This window comes from Cyrtonyx montezumae, unplaced genomic scaffold, assembly GCF_038088225.1.
Source record: "Cyrtonyx montezumae isolate F1298 unplaced genomic scaffold, pur_monq_1.0 scaffold_10, whole genome shotgun sequence".
NCBI classification, from domain to species: Eukaryota; Metazoa; Chordata; class Aves; order Galliformes; family Odontophoridae; genus Cyrtonyx; species Cyrtonyx montezumae.
In genome coordinates, this window is record NW_027071826.1 from 27,389,951 (window position 1) to 27,409,075 (window position 19,125).

A 19,125-nucleotide genomic window follows, 5' to 3' on the forward strand; every position below is an offset into this window, starting at 1 on the left:
AATTCAAAACTTGCCAGGATACTTTCAGGTGCAACCTACTCTAGGGAATTTGCTTTGGCAAGGGCACTGAACTCGAGGTCCTTTCCAACTGGAATAACTTATCTAATTTAGCACAAAGTTACATTTTTCATACTACACTTCCCATCTAGGTTTCACATTTCACTGTAAATGCTTCCTTGAGACAAAAGTGGCAGCTTACATATCTGAGAGCTACCTCCTTACTACAGCTTACCATTAGCTCACCTGTTTTAGTGAACCTTCATGCTAGAAGGTTGTTTATTTTTAAAGTAATTTTGAAATCTACAAAACTTATATATATATAAGCTATGTGTTTGATATGTCAGATAAACATACCCAGTACACACATTTGTCTATAGACTGCTTCTTTCATACTACAGTTTGCCTACATTATTCCATGACTGCATTGCAGATTGTGCATCATTTGAATAAAAAAAAAAGTAATAATCAAAACCATGTAATATTGAACAAGGGAAATAAACCTAAAAGATATAACTGGTAACCCTGCTGCTTTAAAAAGCAACTTCATTAGAAATGGCCCCACAACAAAGACAGTAAAACTTTAAGGAACACTATTTATTTGTTTCTAAAGGACCTATAGCAACGGTAAAGAAAAACCACTACTTTAAACAAAAATTTCAGAAAAAAATAAGTCATTCTAATGATCAGAAGCCCAACTCCGTCCTGGGCTGCATCAAAAGAGGGGTGACCAGCAGGGTGAGGGAGATGGTTGTCTCCCTCTACTCTGCCCTTGTAAAGCCTCATCAGTATTGCATTCAGCTCCAGGTTCTTCAGCCCAAGAAAGACATGGAGCCGGTCCTGCAGGAACAAGAGGCCTGGAGCACCTCTCCTACAGGGACTGACTAATGTAGTCAGGCTTGTTCATCCCGGAGATGGTTTTCTTCTAAAATTTAACAGAAAACTTTAATTCCTGCATGCACATGGAGAGCTGCAAATCCCAGCTAGGCTCCACTGCTGCGCCACTTTCTGCATCGAATTTTTCTTTTTTTCCCCTAAAGTAATAGCAGGAGAAACAATCATTTCAGGGCCCTGAAAGCCATACCTCATAACTGCAATGGCATGGGGACCAGCTTCCCCCTGCTTTGACTTCCACCCTCATGAGCCTGAGCTGCCACAGCAGAGGGCAACGCAAAGCCTTCTGCCAGCGCTCTCCCAGCCCTCCCAGACGTGAAAGCCAGCGGGCACCCCCTCGGCTACTAGGCTGCCGTCCTCCTCCACTCGAGCGGGCTGGGAAAGCAAGTCGAAACTGCCGCCACTGCCAGCAGCCACCAACCACAAGAGCGGCGGCTGCGCAGAGCCGACTCAAGCGAGAAAGGGGCCCGGCCCCGCTCTGCTTTTCAGCTCGTCTCCTCCCACCGCCCGGCCAGGCCGCGCGGGGCGGAGCTGCGGGAAGCGGGGCGGCAGCTGCCCGCGCCGTGCGATCAGCGGGCTGCGAGCAAAGGGGCTGCGAGCAAAGGGCGCCCCGGGGCTCCGATCCCCCGATCCGGGGTGCCTTGCCTGCCGCCTTTCCCCCCCCCCCAACCTCGCTGCTCGGGGCCGGAGCGGCGCAGCTCGGCCGTTCGGCATGAAGCTCACCAAAGCCCAGTACGATGAAATAGCCCAGTTCCTGGGGCACGTGCAGCCCACCCGGCAGAGCCTGAGGAAGCTGAAGGAGAAATTCCCTAGGTAAGTGCTTCCCGTCCCCGGCGCGGCGCTGGGCGGGCGGCTGTGCCCGGCGGCGGCCTGCGGCACGTTGAGTGCGGGCTCAGGGCCGCGTCGCCACTTCCAGCCGCCGCCTCCTGCCGCTGTCTCCAGTTCCAAGCCCTGCACAGTGCTAAACCACCCGGACACAAACACACACACGTCATTCGAAGACAAGGTGCAGCCTGCTGAACTGCTGCTTTCGGAGCAGGATACTTCCTGCTCTCTGTGACCCGAGGAGATTGACATAAAATAAAGTGTGCGCCTTCCAGTTCTGCCCCCTTCACGTGAAAGCTCTCAGGGCCCCGAAGCACCACGTGCATCCTGATACATGACGACCTGCTGCTCAGGGCCTTGCCTCTGTGGGTGAGACCAGGGGTGGAATCCGGCCTGGGATGCTGCTTGGTCAGACCCACGCCTCCTCACACCGTGCTGTGCCTTCGGCTGCTTATATGTGAACATCCATCTGCTTCCTCACTTGACAGCCTTCAGGATTGTCAAAGATGCACACAAACAACCATAGGCTACTATGGAAGTTGTACATGACAAGATGTGCTTCATGTACTGATTGTCATTTATAGAATTTGCTTACTATCAATCAAAGGACACATTGCAAGGATTTTTCTTTTTCTCCAGCTTTTCGGGTAGGGTTATTAGTGCCAAATTGAATAGAATTAGGAATCCAGGCTGAATTCCATCGTGAAAGAATTGGTATTATCTTTAAAACACAAGTGATAATACAGAAGACTGAAGTTTCTTAGGTTCTCTTCTTACCCTGGTGAGAGATGGACATAATTAAAAATAAAAAATAAAAAAGCATTCACGTGCTTCCTGAATTAGCCTTGCTAGTCTTACCACAAATGTGACTATGGATGCTGTCTGGAGCTGTGTGCATCGTGCAGTAGGTGGTTGAGGAGCCAGCACCAGCTTAGGCTTTTAAAGTGTCTGATGAAATCTTTTCCTTTTTCAGGAAAGTAATGTAGTTAAAAATCAAGCTGAGGCAATGACCCTGTTGTAGAGAAGAATTGATGATAAAGCTAAGTAGTTGGTTCAGTGAGCACATGGAGTTGCAGTGCTGGGAGCCCAGCTCAGCTTGCATAGTACTGCTTCAGCTTGGGAAATACTTAACTGCAGCAGCGTGTCTGTGCTTAGCAGTTGTCTTTCAACTTTAACATTCGTGTTTATGTTAAACATCTTCATTTTTAACAGCAGGATTTGGGCATGGTATGAGGATTATCAAAATGGAATTTTGACTGCTAAGCACGATGAATCTCAGCACGTATTGGATGCACTTACTTTGAGCTTCTTGACATATAGAACACTGGACTGCTAATTCTGCATGCTGTGTGTTGTGTTTCTGAAGAGTGATTTCCTGCTTTGTTTCTCATGTGGTTAACTACTTGGTGATAATTTGTGTTTTCCTTTGTAACTTGTGTATTTTATTATTTTGCTTTCCCTTCACCCATGAGTTCATATTCTTCTGTGATGGTATTTTTCTCCGTGAGACCTAATGTCTAAATTGTATTACCTGTTGTAGGGCAAGTTGTGGGACATATAGGAGATTGCAGAAAATGATCTGAGAAGGTTACAATCTCATTTATTTCTGTGTTTGTTTTTTAAGTTGTAATTAAATCTGCGTAAGAATCACTGTAGCATTACCTGCTTATGGTGATATGATTTAGGTCAGACCTTTAAACTTTTTTTTTTTCAAAGATGATTTAAACATGTCCAGAAATATTGTCCAGCTCCTGAGTGCTTGATTCGTACCCAAGCTGATGTTCTGTTCTTGAGTGTCATTGTTTCCAGGAGGAAAAATAAAAAATAAAAATAAAAATAGAAACCTGTATTTCTGAATACAGCAGAATGCATAGCTTCTTCAAAAACTTCTTGGGAAGTTCTTAGCAATAGAACATGATTGGCAAATAACTGGCTCTGACTCAAATCTTTATGTCATACAATATTTTGCTTTTCTTTTTGATAACCAATTCTAATGGAATTTTACAGTTTCCTTGATAGAATCTTCCTCTGCCTCCTGCCAGGATTTCAAAGGGTGTAAGGTTTGCTGACTTATGGTAGTGTCTTGTTTTATCTCACACAAACTTTTTCCTCATTTGGTTCCATTTTGTTTAAGTCTCTGAGTATCTTACACTGCACTGTGATTTGGGGATTCCAGGAACTTTCTGACAGTGCAAATTGACTCAGTAAACTTACATCTTTCAATGATCCCCAAAGCCTTAATTTTGAGTTCTTAAATTGAACCATTGTGAAACGTATTTCAGTTCAGCTTGGAGTACAGTATTCTTCCATACCACAATTAGTGCAGTCTGTATTCTCTTTCTTACTTAATTATAAGTTGTTAAACAAACTTACTGCCTCTAGCCTGAATTCCTTTCCAGTACTTCTGCTTTTATTCCTGTAAAAGCATTCTTTTTTGAGCACTTTTGAGTGCAAACTGTATATATTAAAAGTTTCACAATGCTGGGATTTCAAAGTATTAGAATTTATAGCAGCTGCTCTGTGATCTTCACTCACTTTCTTTTCACTTTTTGGTCTGTGCATCTGTCTGTAAAGAAGTTGTGTTTTGTTTGTGCCTCTTCTTAAAACCATCCTTCTCAGTGATAAGGATGAGCTTTTCTGACGGCAGAAAGGTAAGAGAAACTTTCCAGTGAGCAGAGGAAGAAATTGATACACAGGCTCACAGTGGATTTGGCCATTTTTTAAGTATGGATGTTTGATATTGCATGTAACTTCATACTAGGCCTGGGAAGTGCCCCAACGAGATTTGTTGTTGAAGAGTGTCTACATGATGATGTCTTACGATGTAAATAGGAAAATATTTTATTATTTGCTGAATTTTACCTCCTTTTCTCATCAATGGTTCATACTCAAAGGCCCTTAAAGAGTTTGGAACACATGGCATCAGTGCTATTTCTACCAGCCAAACTTCTAATCATCTAAGACTGCTAAGTAAGAATTAATATTTTTCTTCTTCTTTCTCCAGTGTTCTTGCTGCCTCTTTTTGTCATTTAGAGTTGGTGGTGGATAAGTGTGTTTTTCCTCTTCCAGCTAGTTTTATTTATAAGGAACTATTTATAAGATAACATTTCCTCCTATATGCTGCTGCTTATATTATCAAGCAGTACTGGAAAGTCCATTATGGTTGTCGTACAGAAAAAAAAAATTCTGTTCTCTTTCATCTGCCTCTTTTTTCTTTTTTTTCTTTTTTGTGTGTGTGGGTTTTTTTGTTTCTTTGTTTGTGTTTTGTTGTTGTTTTTGTTTTTCCTTTTTTATTTCTGGATTCTGGGGCCTGCTACCAATGGAGCCTGGAGGTTGAGTCAAGGTGGAAGGTAAATTCTCAGTCCTCTGCTCTGATGTTCCTTGAATCTGCTATTCCAGGAGGGAGTACTGGCAGTGAGCTTGAGATTAGGGGCAGCTGGCCATCTGGGTGGCTTTTGGAGTTCTGTGCTCAGGACTCAAGCTCAGCTATAGTAGATAGAGATTTTTTACCTATGGGTTCCCAACCTGCTGGTGTGTGAGAAATCAGTTACACTCTCTTCTACCTGGAAAGGCTTTCACCACAGTAAAACTGACAGAATTCTGCTGTTTCTTGGCTACATCTCCTCTTCTGAATAGTTGATAAAGTATATATATAAGCAAATGAACTGTCTTCAGACTCCAAGCGTTTAACAGTTCTTATTTGGATAGACGCCTTTGTGTCCACAAGGGATAGAAACTTTTATTTCTTAAAATGAAAGTGTAGTTTAAGCTCTGTCTGCTTTTCTATATTCTCACTGCTTAACAATGCTCTGCCTACATAAACCACCTCACTGATTTCAGAAGACCAGCTTATGAAAGAGGAGGAAGTAGTCTTTAGTGGGAGATGCAGGGACCTGGAAAGACTAACTGATCACTTCTAAACTTTACACACTGTCTATTTTGAAATGGCAAATGTTTTGCACTAATTTATTTGTTTGCATGATCTGGACCATACAGCTAGAGCAGCTATGAATTTATTAGGTTTCATATTCATTTTTTCCTCTATGTTAAACATCAGAGTAAAGAAGTTTTACACTACTGTTTGTCTATTATAATATGTAACAAAATCTAACATAATTTAACGTTTGCTATGTTCCAATGAATTTAATCTCAAATGCAAGCAGACTGATAATAAGAGATGGGAAAGTGATTTTGGCTTACAATTTGAAAAGCAAATTAAAAATATACAGATTTTCAGAATTTTAAATAAAATTTAGCATAATGAAAATATTCTTAGAACAAAATATGAATTAATAATATAATATGAATTGATGTAAATGGTTTTAGACATAAGTTCTTTGAATTTGTAGCCTTGATATCAAATCTTGATCTGTATCCACAGCACAGTTACTACAGGTGTCTACTAACAAGATATTACAATTTTGCTAAGATGAACCAGAGAGCAGAGTAGGTTTCTATTTTCACTGCTGAAGCCTCAGAGGTTTGTTGGATTTGATATGTCACATGGAAATCTGTCTGGTTTTGCTTTGGCTGTAAATAGGAAGGAAGCTAATTCTCCTCTGCAACAAAAAGGACTATGTAACAGAAATCAGCATTTAACTCAGAAGAACTTTGTCTCTTCCATTATTCTTTAAATTAAAAGTAAGATACACATTTAAAATATAGCTATTGATAGCAGTAAAAGCATTGAGAATGGGAAACAGTTTTGATCAGGTTTTGATTTCTCTGATCGCTATAGACGGCATTAAGAAGGAAAATTCTTACATCGGCATGTGTAACTTCTAGACCTCTTTCTTTGGAAGGAGATGGGAAGGATTTTCTTGGCAGTTGTTTGCTTGTTATTAACCAGAAAGTATATAATGTGAGAAAGAATGTGTCAACATTAAATTTATTTTAAGGAAATACAGTGTATTTTTCTGTTACAATTTGATACACAATGATACTAGTATAATTTCCCTCAAGCTTACCCGCCTAAGATGTCCATTCTCGTAAAAGGCGAAGTTATCTTAAAGGTTACTCTTGAAATTTTGCTTGAAATGTGCAGCCAAACTAAGTTTGTACTTTCTGAATTCTTTAGTACTAGTGTTATTTTGCTTATGGGAAGGATTACCATGTGGGTGTCTGATTCCTTTAAAAAAGAAAATACATACAAAATAGGCCTTAGTACACTTGTGAGGTTCACATTGGCTGACTAAAGTGAAAGCCTTTTTTTTTTTTTTTTTTTTGGTCTTGAGGGATTTATGCAAACAACTTAAAAGTCAGTCATATGTCCTTTGAAGACTCAATGGTGGAATACAAGAATTGGAGGGGATCTATTAAAGCAGACATGGAAATGAGTTCTCTGTAGTAAAAAATGCACTCTGAGTACACTATAGCCTTGTGCTAGGTGTTTTGTTTAGTATGGCATGCAAGAGAGTTAGAACAGACAAGGAGAAATGAGAAAAATGAAAAAGAAGAAACAGGAAAAGAGAAGAACAAAAAAAAAAAAAGAAAATGAAAAAATAGGAAAGGGTGGGGAGGAAATGAAAGAGAGAAGAGAGAAAATAAAAGTGAAGAGAAAAAACCTGGAAGGAAAATTATAAGGAAAAGTAAGAAGAGGCAAGGACAAAAAGAGGGAGAAAAAAAATCCTTTCTTATGTCAAAGCTGCAGGGCTTGTCTTGGCCATAATGTATGTTACTGTGTCACTTCACAGAGTTTAATTTGGTTGTGTTTTTTGCCACTTTGCAAATTATATGGTAGTGATAATCACTAGTAGAGTAGGAATGTACATTCCTGTAACACTCTTCTAAGTATTTCATTCTAAAGTGAGCTGGATGTCATCAGATAGACCAACAGATGTCTACAGATTTAAGGGCCAGATTATGTTGGCTGTTAAGTAAGGATGAAGTGGAAGTTTTAACACTGACCATATGTGCATTTTAATTGACTTCTGGATTGTAGGGTATCCTTATACTCATGTTGCTTGTACTATGGACAGTGATTATAAAAATGATAATTTTTTATTCTATTTAACAAACCGTTCCTCACTGTGTCGTTCTTCTGAAGTCTGCAGACAAGTCTAGGATAGAGTTTTTGAGCAGAGGAGATTTTGTACATCAGAAGGAAAAATATTTTATTCATGTGTTGGTTTTTGGACAATCATATTCTGGGCTATATTACAATAGCACAATAAATCGCTGAATGCACTGTCTGCTGAATATGACCTCACCATGAAAAATTTGATGCATTAGAGTAGGAAAGGTTGGAATATATCAACCTTAGCTGACAAGGGACTTTGAATTTTGACCTAACACAGATGACCTTTGTGTGCAATAAAAGTGAGTTTAATCTCCAGGTCAAGGTTGAGGTGAATGGTAGGGCAATGTGTATTGGTTTGTGCTGGATGTGACTGGATCACACCTAGCAAGCAGGGAAAATTGAGGTCTCTGCATTTTAGAGCAACCAAATATTTACTGTCGTAAAGTTTTCTTCTGTCTGTTACACCACCTTAGAAAAATGTGCAGTACTGTAAGTACCTTACCTCTTCCGCAGGTGTGGGCTGATTCATTTGAAACTCAGTGCTTCAGAATAGACAATGTGAGTTATGTATATCCTGTTCCTATAGATCATTGAATAGGTAAGCTAAATAAAATTTCTCCTCTAGCATGTAAAAGAAGGACTGTCAAGTATAGTGCCTTGCTGTGAAAAGGGAGAACTCTGGAAGCTTTATTTCTTTGACAGCTAACCTGTCTTTGGAACATCGGAAGTTTATTCCTAAGTGGCTTATCCTTTTAAAAGGAACACAATTAAGAGAGCTCTGATCTGTTTCACTAGGCAAATACAAAGAAAACAAGTCCTTTTGAGCACTCCCTTGCTGTAAAAGGTATTTGATTATAGAAGCTGAGTTACAAAATGTTTTGGGGGTTGTCAAGGTTACATGATAAAGACATATAGATTATTTAAATAAAAGATCGTAGTGTTTTATAGTAATCACAGACAAAATCTGTGTTTTTAACTGGCTGGTGTTCCAGGAGTGCTTTTTTTACTAACACACTAGTGATACATGCCCTGAATGCTTTACACAGATAAGAGCGGTAGTGGTGGTGCTGGAGCAAGGAGGGTGTTCTCTTTAAATCTCTTTAAATCAGGCAGGAAAAAAAAAAGTTTGAGACTAATGGAAAGAACCTCTACTCCTTTAATAGAGCCTGCAAAATATATTCTCCAGGACTGATCAGCTCTGAAGGCTCTGGAGGTTTGATGATTGGAATGGCAGGAAATCACGCTTTCAGGACATAACGAATTGACTAGGCCATCCATCATTTGTTAGCATGCGCTGAAACGCTGGGTTTGTGTGCACAGGTCTGTGATTTAGTAAATACTTGGGAGATGAATAGAGCTTACACACAAGGGAAGATATTGCTGTCCTTCAGCAGCCTTAGACACAGATCCCTGCTGAGAAGGCTGTCTGACAGCAGCTCATCAGTAACTGGCCTGTCACAGTCAGTGATGCCCACCAGCCATCCCCAGTATATTAAATGCATTTTTAATATCTGCTTCAGTAGACTTAATGAAGAAAATTTAGTTTCCATACTCTGATCACTGCTTCCTCAAGTGTTTTAAAGCACTGGCTGAAGCACTTCCAAGGAAGTGTGCTGATACCTGGAGAAGTTGATTGAAAATGAACATGAAACAGAATGGAAACAAGAATGTTTGTATCCATTTCCTTAGAGGAAAAGAAAAATGTTGGGAAAAGCGCTCATCTTCTTAGAAACAGTTGACCCTCCAGCAGAGGGACCTTATGAAGCATGCTGTACTAGCAGTAGGATGCAGTGCTGAAAAAGGTGTGTACACAGTGATTCTGTTTAGTGTGTCTGGGCTTGCCAAAAGGCATAATTGCATTTCCTAAGCTTTCATGTGTCAGGACTTGGATCAGATCATCATTCTGTCAGGCTTTCAGAGTCCTGAGAAGAGGGTGGGCATGAATGGGAGAAATGGAATAGATGATGTTTTCAGTAATTTTGCTAACTACCTTGGCATTTTTGGTTTTGACATTTTTGCAAAGGATGCAATTGGTGAAAATCACTGTAGCACTCCATTGTATTATTTTAATTGATATAGGGAATAAATAGTAAGAAGTGTTGGAGAATGAAACTTCTGCTATTCTTATAACTTAGCAGGCTCATTGAGAGTTACACAATATCAACATTCTGGATTGTAAGGAATTGTTTCTATAACGTTCTACCAAGTGATGAGATGCTTTGCTACCTATATATAGAAAAACTTAATAGTTTGGATTTCCTGGGAACTTTTGGGGAAAAAAATCTGTTCACATAAAGGTAAATATGTTGGTTTTCATTTTTTAATGAGATTCAATGCTTATGATACTTCAAGACAGCAAGACAAACAACTTGATTTTGTTGAAAGCATCCATTTGATACATTCACTTCTTGAGCTTTTTTTCCCTCAAGAATCCATTCTGTGTTCACAGAAGAGGAAGCAAATGCTGAATGAGACCTATAAATTTGATTCTTGTATGTGTCAAAACAGTAATGTATTAAATGCATATTATTATAAAAATTTAAGATGTGTCCTAAACACTTACATTTTTATAACACATGGCAATGTTAAATAATACATCTTCTTGTTAGCGTCTGTATGCTGTCATTGTTGGCAGAATCTATGATTTATTACTTAAATTAATGACTACAACTATTTTGGTTCTGATATATGCCCCTGAGCTTATCATATCACTTAATAAAATAACATATATGCTTTGAGAATCATTTTTAATTGTTTACTTCTTTAAGTTCCTGGTGAAAATATCACATCTTTGCAGTGTAAATGTCTCAGAAGGTAGTATTGTATTTCAAACTGAATGAAATAATGGTAAAGATTGTTTTCAGTAAGAATATAGATTACAGTAACTAATCCTATTAAAACTGCCTTCTAAGAGACATCTAATAGGGCATTGTTACAAAAACAAAAAAAAAAAAACAACACGCGCATTAGACATTAGAAAAGTAGTAAAGGTTTGGAAAAATACTGCTTTGTTTTCTTTAGATCCACTGATGGTTAAAAGCCTTGTTCATTTGTTTGACTAATTGGTACCATACAAGTAGATTCCAAACTCCCATTGCCATGCTAAGATTTCATGTTTTATCGTTAGTTTTTGACTTGTATTTCATGGAGTTCTTGTCCCTGGACTTCAAACAAAGGATTCAGAGTAAATGAACTTCTTGTCAGCAGGCTTAAATTAACCAAACAGGAATTTGCACTTCTTGAAGGAAAAGCGTTCTGGCTTGTAAACTCCTTAGGTTGGAAAGAGTACTTAGTCAGCAACTGAAGCATTTGTATTGGTCTCATCATTTCTTTTAATATGCGTTTCTTAAATTCTAGTGTCCATAACAGTTTGAATGCGGTACTGATTTGAATTGGATACATGTTACACGCCCTAACCTACCCAGTAGCCCAATTGATAATGACAGTCTCCTTGCTTCATGCTGGAAATTTCTTGAACTTCAATCCTCTGCTTTATCTTTTTCATCTGAGTAGGATCTGTAAGCAAGTGTTATTCTCCGTTTAAACTGGTGTAATGGTTTCAGGTTGGGATGTGGTGCTTAAAAGGACTCTGGGTGAATTTTCTCTATTAGCAAATCTGGATCTAGGCCTGGAAAGTATTGATAATTGTTTGGTATTACTGATTCCCAGATAGCTCTGCAACACTGAAGAAAAATATATTAACACAGCACACGTTCTTCTTCCACAGAAAGTAGAACATTCTCAAATTTTTTCTGAATGAGACCTATGTGATACCAAAGGTAGTAGTTTGTGTATTGTAGCCTGTCAGAAACTGTTTTGAAGACAGCATAAAACCTATGACCATACAGAGGTAATATTCTTTCTATGACTGAAGGGGTTTTTATGTGAATTAACATGAAATGTCTTTTGGAGTTCCTCATCATTACTGAAGACTCAGATGATGATAATGACACCACATTTCTATTTGTTATCTGCTAGGAGATGACAGAACTTCCTTTCAATTTACTGTTGATACTGATGGTGTCCAATCCTCTTGCATTTCTTCTGTGGAATGCTTGCATATGTTCTGAGGCTAGAACTGGTGCAGAGTACAAAAACTAATAGCCAGAGAATGAGCATAGGTTCCTAATGGCAAAACAACAGTTGAACACTAGGCATTTCCAGCACTAATATAAATGCATGTTCTCAATCCAACTGGCCTTCAGTTTTCAGTACAGGTAAGCAACATGTCTTCCTAGACAAGCTCATTATTCTTGATGCACAGAATATAAAAAGATCAAAAGAAGACATAAATTTCTGTTTCTCACTGAATTTAAAAAAAGAAGTTTTGTTTTGAACAGTTGGCAGGTACTCCAAAAAGGCAAAGCAAGTTCAGTTCCAAATACGGTGTTTAATGACCTCATTGCAGTGAGTTTTCTGACACAGAAATATGTTTTTCTTTATCCTATTATTAGAAACAGGAGAGTATAATTATTGACCAAAAAGTCAGCCTACATTTTTAGCTCGTTTATATTGTGTTCCTTTGACATCAGTGGTCTGAGAGAGAAGAAGAAAATGGTTGTTTACAGGATAAATGCATGGTTTCAGTCTGATCATTTTTTTTTTCAAGTCATGTCTGTCTGTTATTATTCTCTCTATGTGTATTTTTTTCAAACAAATCTCACTAGTTACTCAATAACTACTATCCACCAGCTTTCTGCTTATGTTTTTTACTTTAATTTACTGTGTACACGTGGACCCCACTAGTGATGGGTTATCATTTTTATATGTGATTGTTTTTGTGGCTTTGAGGTTTCTGGAGGAAGATTTTGTCCATTTATCTAGTCATATCAGCTTGCTGTTATAACATTTCCAGTCTCAATAATTTAAAAATACTATTCAAATATTTCATCTACTTTGAGAAATTAATACATTTTTTTTGTAGAATGTTTGGGGGGTGGGAGGGAGGGAATTAATTACATGACAGTCATTTGCTTTAATATATCATGTAATTCTTAGCATTTTAGTCTCTTCACCAAGGGTAATATATCAATGGAACCTTGCATTAGTGGATGTATACTGAAATAGCCAGTTAAAATCATTAAAATATGCAGTGGAAAGCAACATGCTTAGTTTAATGTACTTCTGAATATTAAATGCAAGTAAAATGGTATATAGACATGGAGTCATCTGTTATATTTTAGTCTATGAAGCAATTGCTGTGTAAACCTTAACCTCGTAATTTCGCAAGTCCCACTTTATCATGTAGCTGTAAAAGGTAATCAAAATAAATCATAGAAGATGAAGAAATATTTTCTAGGGCTTTCTGTATGCTTTCAGAAGTGGAGCTTGATCCATGAAATTTTGGTAGGCATATTAAATAATACAATATGATGTGCAACGTGTCAGGTCTGATAAATTATTTTGTATAGGACATTTATACAACATATGGTGAGCTGATATGTGAACAGCTTAATGACTAAATTATGTTAATCTTGCCATATTTACTTTTCATTTATAAAAAATGGTGTTTTCAATTTCTGATTTTACTTTTTTGATCATGGACAGATATAAGAAAGGTCTAGGTCATCTCCGAGAAGCTGTGACAGTGATCCAAGGTTCCTCAGCTGTGCAGTGTACATAACACAGATGTTGGGAGAGTCATCTGTCAGCTATGCCTCTCCTATGGAGTTAGAGTTCTAGGGGGAAAAGAATTCGACACAGTGCTGTCACTGTTACATTTTCACAATGGAAGAGCATGCAAATATTCAACCTCCTGCTTAGCAGTAGTGCCCTGTCTAATGTCTGTGCTGGTTAGAATAAAAAAATAGTGGGTGCATCTAGGGCTCATAGATCTGACAAAGGTCATGCTATGCTGGGCATTTGAATTGGAAATTGTCTGGACTTAGATTTTATAAAGCTCCCACTGTTGTCGGGGGAAATTTCAGCAGGGTTTTGTCCCTAGAGAGGCCTCTTAGGCCCTTTTCTGTCCTATGAATGAATTTAGATGTGAGGGTTTCTCTGCCTTAAAACTGTTAAGTTCATTTTGCATACATCCCCAGAGAGAAAAACTGGCAGATGCTTTTGTCTTGGAAGTGTTTAAAAGAAAACTGCAGAACAGGAACAAGGGAGAGAAGGGGCCCTGTGTGGAGTCCCAGAACATTTTGGAAATGGCCAATATGCAGTTTTCATCAGTACTAAGGCGGGGCACAATATGGTGCCTGTAGCTCACTAGGGAATATGAATGTTGATTAAGCATACTCACAGGCTTTGAAATCCTGAAAGCAGTGTCAGAATAATGGATGTTGAGCAAATGTCAAGCATTTGTTAATTTCTCTGTTATTTGGAGTTTATCTACCATGATCAATCAAATAAACTAGTGCTTCTCTGTTGTGGCATGTGTCATTGATATGGTGATTAGGGCGCTAGAGAGACCTTCTGCCTTTTTTTTTCCTTTTTTTCCTGTTACAGGTAACAGATTATATATGAACATCCAGAACTTTAAGGATTGTTTGTGGTTGGTTTAATGGGACATGATAGAAAATACTTAACAAAATACTTTATGGTAGTGAAATAATATGCTACTTGCATATCTGCTTTGCTAAACCTTAAATTCTGTTGTTTTCTGTTTTTGGCCTTAAAGCTTTACTGTTGTGGGGAAGGAGAAATTACTTCTAAGTGAAAGATGATTCAAAGAAACTTACTTAAAAGGAGAAGTTTGAATACAAAAGGATCCATCCCAAATTAGTATTGTTCTATAGGTTAGTCTCCTTTTTGCCTCTCAATCTCTTGGTTTCAATAATACAGGTTTCAACATCCTTATTTTTGACTGGGAAACATTCAGGTGCCCTTTAGTTAAAAGTGGAGAGGATGACTCACTTTTTTTATAAGAACATGCACTCTTTTCTAAGACTACATCAGATATCTTGTTGGTTACTGACTAACATAGAAAAATGTTAACGGTCCAATTCTGAATATTCTTTTCCTCCAAGTTCTCAATTTTTGTCATCCTCTGGTATCCTGGTTGTGCTAATTTGCCATTCTTAGAAGTTAGGTAACAAAGACCTTAGAGTTGAATGTGGAGAACAAATTAAAATAAATCAGAAGGCACTGTAGCATTCGCTGGTTTACTGTAACATATTAAGAATTCAAATAGGAGTGGATAAAGTTGGCATGTTTTGTTTGGACTCTTTTTGAAAGTTACCCAAAGGATGTTGTCAGATCCCACGGAATTCTAGTGAAACTTACTTACCCTCTTCTCATTGATATTTTCTCTCTCTCTCTTTTTTTTTCTTTTTTTTTTTTACCATGTCTAGTCTTTATGTGCTTTAATGTTAAGACTGCAATGTGTATTTTTATTACATTTTTGACAACCCAGAACTTTAAGAAGTGTCAGTGAGTCATGCCATATTGCTATATGACTTTATAAATATTGAGGTCATATTCAGTTTATTTTAACATAGAACAAATGTTTTATGTTGAACTAGTTTGCCTTCTTCATCATTTTCCACATTATTTATTTACTGAAAACTCCAGATTCATTTTGTAGAGACCAGTCAAATTTTGGTGTTTAATGAAGGTGATGCTATGCAGAGAACTTATTGACTGTTTAAGTCAGCAGTGACTTTGTTTAGCTAGGGCATGGAATCAGACTTCTCCCAGCCTTTACTGCAACAATACATGAAGCAAAAATGGGTCATTGTGGCCATTTTCAGAGCAGTACAAAGAAAGCTAAAATTTAAATCGTCAAGAAATGGATGAAGAGAAGGGGAAATTCTATTGATAGAAGTGGAAAACAAGACTAAAAATGTATTATTATAACATAATATGAAATTGTGGTCACCTCATGTCAAACTTTCTCGTGTTGCCTGCCAGTGAGTGCGTTTGTCACACTTCTAGACAGGAAGTTTAAAAAAAAAGAGTTCTGGAAGACTATTTGTAAAAAGGAATGGCTGGATTTCCTTCTTAGTGCATTCTGCCATATCTCCAATGTTAAAAATAGTTTATTGCCTCTATGTAAGCTATTCCTTCTAGTAAGCTACACCTGAAAAGTCCAATCAACTCTATGGTAAAGTGTAAGATTCCAATTTTGGAAAGGCTGAAGTAGACTTTGGAAATATATGTATGTATGTATGTATACGTTAACATAATGATACGTGACAAAATAGTACACTGTCAGCTAGGTAGAGAGACAACAATTATTCTGTTTTATATTATTATTATAGGTACTTTTAAATTATAATCTTTAATACACCGTGTAGAGTTTAAGACTGAAAACTCAAGTGGACTAGCTGTAAATGGGTATATTTGTTGCCTTAAATCAGTATCATTACTTTAACTGGAATTTACTTAAAATTATATACAGTCCATGCTTAATAGAGGTAAAAATCTTTAAATTATATTTTGCATGAGAAACTTCAGTACGATCATCACTTGTTTAAGGAATTAACCATTTTTTATTAGTTTAATGGAATATTTTTTTTACTTAGGGTGTTCAGTTTTACCCTGGAGATAGCTGTGCAACAGTGTGTGTGCTTGGCATGTGATGCATGCAAATGCTAAATACAGTAGCAGCATGAGGCAAGTGTCATTAACAGTAATTTATGTAATGAAAGCCACCTGGCTGTCTTCGTAATTAATTGCTTGTAAATAATAAATTTAAATATAATTTATAGTTTTCTAAATTTGATTATATATTTTTAGGAGCAAATTGTTTAAGGGTGTTTGGGGATTTGTTTAGTTTCAAATTGGCACAGATATGCATTTTACATACAGGCTAATTTTTTAACAAAATGAACGATCTAATTAGGTTAAAATTGTCATTTACTAATAAAAATAGTTTTCTATTCATCCTGAAATTGGGAGGACATGTACTAAGATTATCAGGCTGATGGTGAGAGATAAACTCTATCTGACTTCTCCTATCAGTTTCTTTTGACAGTGAACCCCCTGACAATGTGATCAGAGTACCAAAAAGTTTCTGGTATGTGTAAGTTGAAAAGGTTTGAAAGTCATTCAAGTCCTCTTTAAGAATATTTTTTTAATATTTGACAATTTTAATTTCATTTTTAGCATTGACCTTGTACTTTAAGGCCTGTATTGTGAATATCCTTTGTACTTACGTACAGGTATTTACTTACAAGGGTCTTTACATTTTAGTGTTTTGGTAGGTTTCAAACATGGAACAATTGTTTTTTAATTCTGGAAGGAAAAGAAAATAACAGTATTTCAGGGAAATTATTATCTACTTGCTTATTAAGATAAGACCAAAAAGTAGTTTCTTTTCAGATGGAAACTGTTCCATTCCTATGTTGTCAGAGTTCCATCGTTAACCATAAAATCTACTGTTCTTTATCCGCTCTGAAAATGTCCAGTTGTTCTTTTCACCATCAAATTGAAGTGATGGTAAAATAGCAACTTTTTTCTGACTTAATTTTTAACTTTGCAGGAACTTGATCAGAAATAGTTTAAAGAATTAGAATATTACTTATTTTGAATTACACTTCTATTACTACTGCCAAATGTTAATTTTGATACTGATGAAAGGAGGTGCAATTTAATTCTGTGGAGTGAGCATTATTTTGTGATCATTTCCTGCGTTGATAATTTGTGTTCACCTCTGCATTTTATTTATTTCACATCTGATACAAATCGTATGTTGTCTGCAGTTGTTACAAAATATATTGGCCATTACAACAGACACCAAAAAACGAGGTGTCTACAGGAGGAATTGGTGCCCTGTTCCTAAAGGAACTTCTAAGTCTTTGTAAATGGAAAATAATTCAAATAGTATCTAATACTGGCAATTTTCCTCTGTCTGCTGCTAGAACTTATTGGCCAACTAGGTCAGACATTATTAAAGTTCAAGTGGTCCAGTGGGAAAAGTAATGGCCTTATGCTACTATGAATTTTAAATGCTGCCATTTCTATGTATTGCACCATCATCTGTTCTTGCACATCACTAAATTGCATAGAAGTTGTGAGACCAACCAATGTCAAGGTCATAGAAGTGATGACTCTTCTCAAGTAGCCTTCTCAAAGCTTTGTCATAGCTATTCTCATAACCCTGTCTGTAGGCAGCAAAGCTGTATGTATATGCCTGCATTTAACCTATTTTATTGTTGAATAGGGTGAACTCGCAATGCAGGAAGTACTTTGCCTCTGACTCCTTATTTTTAACTTTTACTTTTAAACCGAACAAAGGAACAAAATCAACTTAGATGCAAAGACACTTTAGTAAGTGATTCATATTCACATCTTTTGACTTGAGCTGTTCTACAGTTTAATGAACTGAGTTGCTGAATTTCAAAATTGATTAGTGCTATAGCTCTGCAAGTGAGCTTTAATCTTGTCTTGTTTTGCAAATTGGTATCTTTAAGGCTGAAATGAACGTGTCACTCTTTTCATGGGTACTTCTTTTTATCTATATGACTATTGTAATTTTATAGCGTTAATACATTTGTAATGGGAGTATTTCCCTAACAACACAGTATTGGTTTCAAGGTTCCCAAAGTACTGGAGTAGAAATAAAGTTCTAAAATTGAAAGATATCTGATTTACAGAAATAACAATTTCATAAAGAGATGTGATGAGCACATGACTCTAGTACTAGAGAATGTGGACGGAAAAAGACAATTTCCACCATACCTGAATTCCTACAAAAACTATGATTTACTGTTGGATGTACTTCCAAGATAAGCTTTGACAGTGCTACAATGAAATTTCACCCATAACCGCTTCGGAATTTTGGAAATGCAGATTCTGTCCCCATGCACAGTATTTTAACCATTATGTTTATCATCTTCGTGAGTTGAAGTGTTCCATTTTGTGAAAGGATAGCAATGACTCAATGTTCTTTGTAGTTCATATTTATTCTTGTTATTTCTTTTTAATGATCACTCTTCCTGTGTTCCATGCTAAAATACACTAAATTTAAAACAGCATTTTCAGTCTTTCTATTCTGGGCAAAAAGATATGGAGATAAAGTTGAGGAAAAAGAATTACATTTTACAACGAAGATACAAAACAAGCGGAAGCTTGTATTTGAACCTAACATTTTACATTTCCATAAATCTCAGAAAATGAAATGGAAAGTTTACCTGATCCCTGAGCAATACCATTGGCCTTCTTGGTCACAAGGCCACAGTGCTTGCACATAGTCACTCTGTTTTCCACCAAGACATCCAAATCCTTCTCCACACAACTCCTCTCCAGCAGGTCAGCCTCTTATCTGTATTGATGCCTGTGGTTATTCCTTCTCAGGCACAGGACTCTGCACTTGCCTTTGCTGATCACCGTAATGTTATTTTCCACCCAACTCAGCTTGTCTGGTTCTTACTGAATACCAGCACAGCCTTCTGGTATGTCATCCATTCCTCCCAGTTTTGTTATCATCAGCAAACTTTCATCCT

At 37.3% G+C, this 19,125-nt stretch overlaps 1 protein-coding gene across 4 annotated transcripts in view; it reads left to right on the forward strand.

Annotated features, from left to right (window-relative positions):
- Positions 1–1,436: 1,436 nt before the first annotated feature.
- CDIN1 (CDAN1 interacting nuclease 1) overlaps positions 1,437–19,125 on the forward strand; it is a 107,678-nt gene continuing 89,989 nt past the window's right edge. For all 4 annotated transcript variants that reach the window (XM_065754313.1, XM_065754286.1, XM_065754295.1 and 1 more), the window contains exon 1: positions 1,437–1,704. In XM_065754313.1, the coding sequence (XP_065610385.1) occupies positions 1,604–1,704 (101 nt within the window). In that variant the 5' untranslated portion in view covers positions 1,437–1,603. The remainder of the gene's footprint in view (positions 1,705–19,125) is intronic.